Below are 6,000 nucleotides of genomic sequence, written 5' to 3'. Positions count from 1 at the left end.
ACATACAGAGACAGACATCACACAGACACACATACAGAGGCAGACACACACATGCATACATGTACACAAAGACAGCACACAGACACACACACACACACACACACGACTATCCTGTGGATTATCTGTGTTTTATTTTGAAATAAGGTCTCACTATGTAGCTCTGACTGCCCTGGAACCTGCTATGTAAACCAGCCTGGCTTCAAACCCACATACCTGAATCTGACTCCTGAGTGCAGTGATTACAGCTATGCAACACTTGTCATCTCCTTTAAATTTAAAATATTAATTTCATGGGCTGGAGAGATGACTCAGCTGTTAAAGACTAGGCTCACAACCAAAAATATTAATTTCACATACAAAATGAGAAGAAAATTCCCCAAACAAAATTTGCCTTCTGATTAATTAGAAGATGCTTAAGTTCACCCAGGGCAGCCCCTCACCACTCCCTTCCTGATACCCAAGAGCTAGCTTAGGATGCCCCTCACCTCACAAACTTGTCCATCTAGGGCACAATGTCATCACTGGTCTTCATTATACATATGGGGAAGTCCATCTTCACTGCTTTCCAGTCAGGCAAATTGGCCTCCCAGGGATCTCTGCAGATAGCTGAGACCAGCCCTACAAGAGGCCCTGACTGGCACTGGGTTTGGTCAAGTCTGGAGCAGCTCACCACACCTTACCCCTACCCCAGCCCTTCCTGGCAGCTGTGCATATGGCCAAGTGCTACTAGGAAGACAAAGCTGCCATTGGGAATCCACTAGCAATTTACAAAACTATAAGCATGAGAAAAATTTTTATACTGCAATGGCCATAGCACTTGGACCACGGCACCCACTGACACAGTGGTAACCCACATCACCATGACTCTGGGGTGGGCAGAGCAGGCATTGCAGTTTCTGTCTTCAGACAGGAAACCAAGGCTTGCTCATCAGCGTGTGTGGCAGTACCAGGTGTGAAAGGCTAGGTATGCCCCTGAGTCATTAGCAAGTCTCCCTAGGGTCCTGGACTAGTCCCAAACTGCCTAACCTTCAGGGACGCTGAAAGACCTACGGCACTTCTCAGTGTGGACTCTGTGGTGGTCTCAGCACTGCTGCTGTCCCTGTGGAGGAGGAAGGTGAAATCAGGCCAGCTAGTCAGCTCGTGGGGCCATGGTGGGGACAGCTTGCACATAAGCACTGCTGTTCTCTGGAGACCTGACTCGCTGCAATCTTCAGGGACAGCACCCAGGCAGCTAAACATCCTGTCCTCTCAGGACTGACCCAAGGCCTCAAGGAGACTGACCTGATGCCAAAGATAGTTTCGCTGACTGCACATAAGAAGGAGCTGGCAAGGGGAGGGTATCCCAGGGCAGCTGGGACAGTACACAGGGTCTCCTCATAGGACATCAATCTTTCTCCTTAGGGCCTTGCAAAGTATCTGAATTATCTCATTCTGGCCTGAGCCTAAAGCCATGGTGTTTAGTGAATAGTCTGTCTGTCCTGAGCAAGTGAGTTGGTAAAAGAAATGCAACACACACTTCCTCCAACAAGGCCACACCTCCCATTAGGGCCACTTCCTTTGGGGGTCATTTTCTTTCAAAACACTACAGGATGATAAACCCTGTGACATATTTTAAATGTTGCATGGAACACATACAATGTGCTAGAACTTGATGGCTGCAAGTTATTAAGGGTGTATGTGTGTGCACACGCATGTGCACATGTGTGCTGAGGATAGAAACCCAGAGCCGCACTCACCTAGATGACTGCTTTCCCTTGAGCTTCCTACCCCACGAAGACTTTTAGATGCCTGTGGGATGTGTGATAAAGGCTGCAGACTTGGGGCTGTTTCTATTTCCACCCCCACTGAATGTGAACTCTGGGCTTGCAGACTCAGCTTGCCTTCCCAGAGCATGAAAAGCCCCTGTTCCCAGGTGTACTCAGATTCAGAGGCACGGGGGTTAGCCCTTTATCATCTGGAGGGACAGATGTCAGTCCACAGAAGGCTTCATGAGACCCCATCATGGGGCACCATGTAGAGAGCACAATGTAGCACCCTCTGGTGGACAATGAGAGGGACAGATGGCTGTGCGGTGGCCAGACCCCAGAGCCTACCTTGACTTCCACAGGCTCGCCGGTTGGCCACTCTGATGTGAGGAAAATAGGATTAGGGACAGGATGGAGGTGGTGGTTGGAAACTGCAGAGTGGTATTTAGTGTCGCTAAACTACACCCTTAAAAATGGGCACAGCAGTGTGTCCTTATCCCATTTAAAAATGAACAATGGAAGTAAGAGCACATCCTTCCCTTCAGTGGGCATCAGGAAACAAGACGGGGCATGCCCAAGGCTGGGGAAGCAGGGAACAAACAATCTAGAAGCACCCCCAACACACACACACACACACACACACACACACACAGAGAGAGAGAGAGAGAGAGAGAGAGAGAGAGAGAGAGAGAGAGAGAGAGAGCCTCACAGAAGGAGCCACACATATTCATGACCTGTAAGAAGACCTCTGAGAGGTTATAGCATTATCACAGGGAGCCCTGGGCATATCCCATCTCACCCCTTACAAGGCTAAATCGTCCACACAAGGGGTAATATGGTCTACATTTCCCATTAGGAACTGGTGTCCCATAGCTGTGACCTGGGAGTGAAGGCCCTGGGACCATTCCAAGAGACTCATGACCTGGGTTTCTGACAGCGTGGGCTTCAAGGGTCTCATGATTTGGGAAGGAAAAGGAGCTTCATAGCAGCCACAGGACCCTGAGCAAGCTAACTTCTCTGCTTAGGTGGGCTAGTCATTCCTTCTTCCCTGGACCACAGCATGCACAATACAAGTATGAGGAGAGGATTTAGAAGCCTGCATGGCACGTGGCACTAGCCAAGCTATTGTGATTACCATTGCCGTTACCAGTGGTAGCATGTCGGGGATCACACAACCTACTGTCATGTGTCACTTTGAGACTGAGATAAGCTCCAAGAACTGTGCTGTCAGGCAGTGCTGTCACTGTACATGTCAAGGAGTGCATGAGCTGGAGAGATGGCTCAGGAGTGAGAGACTGCTGTTTTTGCAGATTACCTGATTCCTACTGCCCTTGTCTGTCAGCCTGCAACTGCCTGTGACTCTGGTGTCAAGCGGTCTGATATCATCTGGTGCCTGCATGCATGTGCACATACACACAAACACACAGAAAAATAATAATAAATCTTTTTTTAAAAAATGAACATACTGATGCTGATTCTTAGTGAAAACATGACCAGTGACAGTGCCTTTGTGAATCACGGCAATTTCATACGATGCAGGGGTTTCCATTTGATGCAGGGGTTTCCATAGCTCCACCACAGAGCCAGGAGTAACATGTTTACAACACAGCACTTATACATCATAGTTTATAGGAATTCTTAAACTCTCTGCTATCATCTGGGACATATCAGGTATGTGGCTTCCTATTGACCAAAATGTCATTATGGGAAGGGCAGGGATGTGGAGGAAGGGCCAGGGTACCAATAGGCCTAGTTGAAATATTTCCCACACCAGCATAGGCTGATCTAGGTCACATCCTGTCTGGCCAGAGGAGTTGAGGAAGGCAGAGCCAGAGAGAGCTGGTAGTGGTTGGCATGCCAAGAAGGGAATAAGCAAGTCTGTGGTGTATGGGACATCCAGGATGAAGGGATAGAGAAGAGGGCCCCGGGTACCCACAGGTGAGCACACAGGCTTGCGAGGTCTGTGCTCTTTGCTGGAGTGGGGTGGTCTAAGACAACAAGAAGTACAAATGGTAGAAGATAGGGGTGCTGCCCAGGTCTTAGATGCCAGGCAGGGTGAAGTTCTCGCTGCAGGCACCAGACTCCATCATCACTACTCAAGACCACTGAGTGGCTGGAGAGGACAGGGGTCCTTACAGAGGAGACTGGGCTGCTTCATGGCCCAGGGCTTTCCTGTTTCTGGGGTGTTTACTCTTCGCCACAGCCTCTCACATCCATCTCAGCTCTTGCCTTTGGAGGCGTGTGCTGACACATGCATTTCCTCCTGTGAACCCACTAAGGAGTTTCATTCTCTGAAGGCCAAGTGATGCTATATACCCCAGACTCAGGGTGACTGTTCCTTCTGAGACTATCCGGGGCACCCATAGACAAAGTGGTGACACAAAGTGCAAACTGCCTCTGCTCATATCTTTATTCATCTGCGACATGACTGCCCACTCCACTTGGAGCCACTTCTGATTGTTCTGAGGGTGTTCTGCCACCAGCAGGGGCACAGGCTGATAGCTCCAGAGACTTAAGGTAGTGGCGCTGTAGACAGGAGGGTTCTGAGCCACCAGACAGGAGTCAGGGTTCCTGAGGGGAGGGCAACGGAATATAGGAGAAGCACCACAGAGACCTTGCTTCAATACTCAAAAGTCACGGTCTTGACCCGCAGGTACTCGTTCAGGGCCGCCTCTCCTGCAAGAAAGTACATGCTGCTGGTACACCTATGGCTGCTGTGCATGGTTCTTCTCAGGGATTCCTGAGATGAGCACAGCTGTGGGCAGCCTAGCTCTCTCCACAGATGAGAAACCAAGGCCCCAGGGATATCACATACCCAATTTAGGCTGTCCCTGTAGTAAGCTATGGGCTTAGGCTTCAGTGCAGACAGGGGATCATAGAACCAATGTGGGGCAGCCATCTAGAACCGCTCCTGGCCCTTGCAACATTGTGGTGGTAGAGGGGGTGGGATGGGTGCCCTTCATGCTGTCAGCCAATAAGTTGTCTTCCTGCCCTCCCTGTGACTGGAATCTCCTGTACATATTCTCTCCATCGCTGCCTGATGTCTCAGCAATGACATCAGCCTCAAGAGTGTCCCTCTCCTAGCAAGAACTGAGCAGCTAACAGCTGTCTTGTTCAACGTGACACCCAGCACTGGGGACAGAACCTGGTACTTGGTGTCCTTTGATAGATGTTTCTTGAGTGAATACATGAAAGCAGCTCCACTGACAGTGTTTAGTTACCTAGATCTTTGCCAAATCCAGACTGTTTGAATCCTCCAAAGGGTGCGGCCACATCAGTCTTGTTGTATGTGTTGACGAACACAGTGCCTGCCTGGAGTTTGTCACTGACATACAGGGCCTTGTTGATATCCCGGGTAAAGACACCAGAGGCCAGGCCAAACTCTGTGGCATTGGCCCGAGATATTACGGCATCCATGTCCCTGTGGGAGAAACCCAAGATTTTCCTGAGGATGCTCAAAGCACCCATTGTTGGACTTGGGACAAGGCATCAGAGTCTGCTTTCTCAAAGTGTCTAATGCTCCTTAGCCAGGAGACCCTGAAAGGAAAAACCTGTGCTGGGACCAGAGCAAGACTGGAGAAGGGGGCAGTGGAGAGGAGAGACTCAGAGGGACAGGGGCATGAGTATTTCACAGAACACATCCAGGCATGGGGCCTCATGCAGGAAGGGAACCCAGAAAGGCAGCTTTGGGCAGAGGTGGATTGAGCAGTCAGCAAACGTCAGGCCTAAGAGCTAGGGCGGTGCCTGCTTGGTAGAGACAGTGAAATCTAATACAGCCAGCATAAGCTGGTGATGGTAGTCATATCATGACAATTGGTTGGGAAGGGTGAAGACAAAGGTATCATGTTGCCTAAAAAATGAGTCAGGAAAAGGTGTGGCTGGTCAAATGTGTCCACAGAGCTGTAGTCCCTCCACTGTGAGTGGACCCATCTTTCTCTTTAACCTGATGGCCCGGATGGTTCCCAGGCCAAGGGGTGTGTTCTACAGCTAGCTTCTGAGTGTCCTTGCTGCCTTCAGCTGTCTTCAATGGGACCCAGGCTCTAGGCCAGTGACCTGAGGCTACCATGAGGAGATAGCCCAAGCCCAGGTGAGTATAGCTACTTCCTTTGTACCAGGCAAGTCCAGATGGAGCACAGATCTGAGACAGGCTCACTCCATCCAACCAACCTGATGCTTGGGCTCATTCATGAGTCAGATCCAATGCCACAGTTGTCCCAGGCCATTTGGTTAGGGTCAGTTTAGTACTCATCAGGAC

The 6,000-nt window shown here is 50.1% G+C and overlaps 1 protein-coding gene across 3 annotated transcripts in view; it reads right to left on the bottom strand.

Annotated features, from left to right (window-relative positions):
• Positions 1-4,132: 4,132 nt before the first annotated feature.
• Aldh1l1 (aldehyde dehydrogenase 1 family member L1) overlaps positions 4,133-6,000 on the bottom strand; it is a 45,027-nt gene continuing 43,159 nt past the window's right edge. For all 3 annotated transcript variants that reach the window (XM_051203323.1, XM_051203326.1, XM_051203325.1), the window contains 2 exons: positions 4,967-5,166; positions 4,133-4,421 (listed from right to left, as the gene is read on the bottom strand). In XM_051203323.1, the coding sequence (XP_051059280.1) occupies positions 4,366-4,421; positions 4,967-5,166 (256 nt within the window). In that variant the 3' untranslated portion in view covers positions 4,133-4,365. The remainder of the gene's footprint in view (positions 4,422-4,966; positions 5,167-6,000) is intronic.

Source organism: Phodopus roborovskii, unplaced genomic scaffold (assembly GCF_943737965.1).
Source record: "Phodopus roborovskii unplaced genomic scaffold, PHOROB, whole genome shotgun sequence".
Classification (NCBI taxonomy): Eukaryota; Metazoa; Chordata; class Mammalia; order Rodentia; family Cricetidae; genus Phodopus; species Phodopus roborovskii.
Note: the sequence above shows the minus strand (reverse complement) of the source record. Positions and strands in the feature narration are given on the sequence as shown.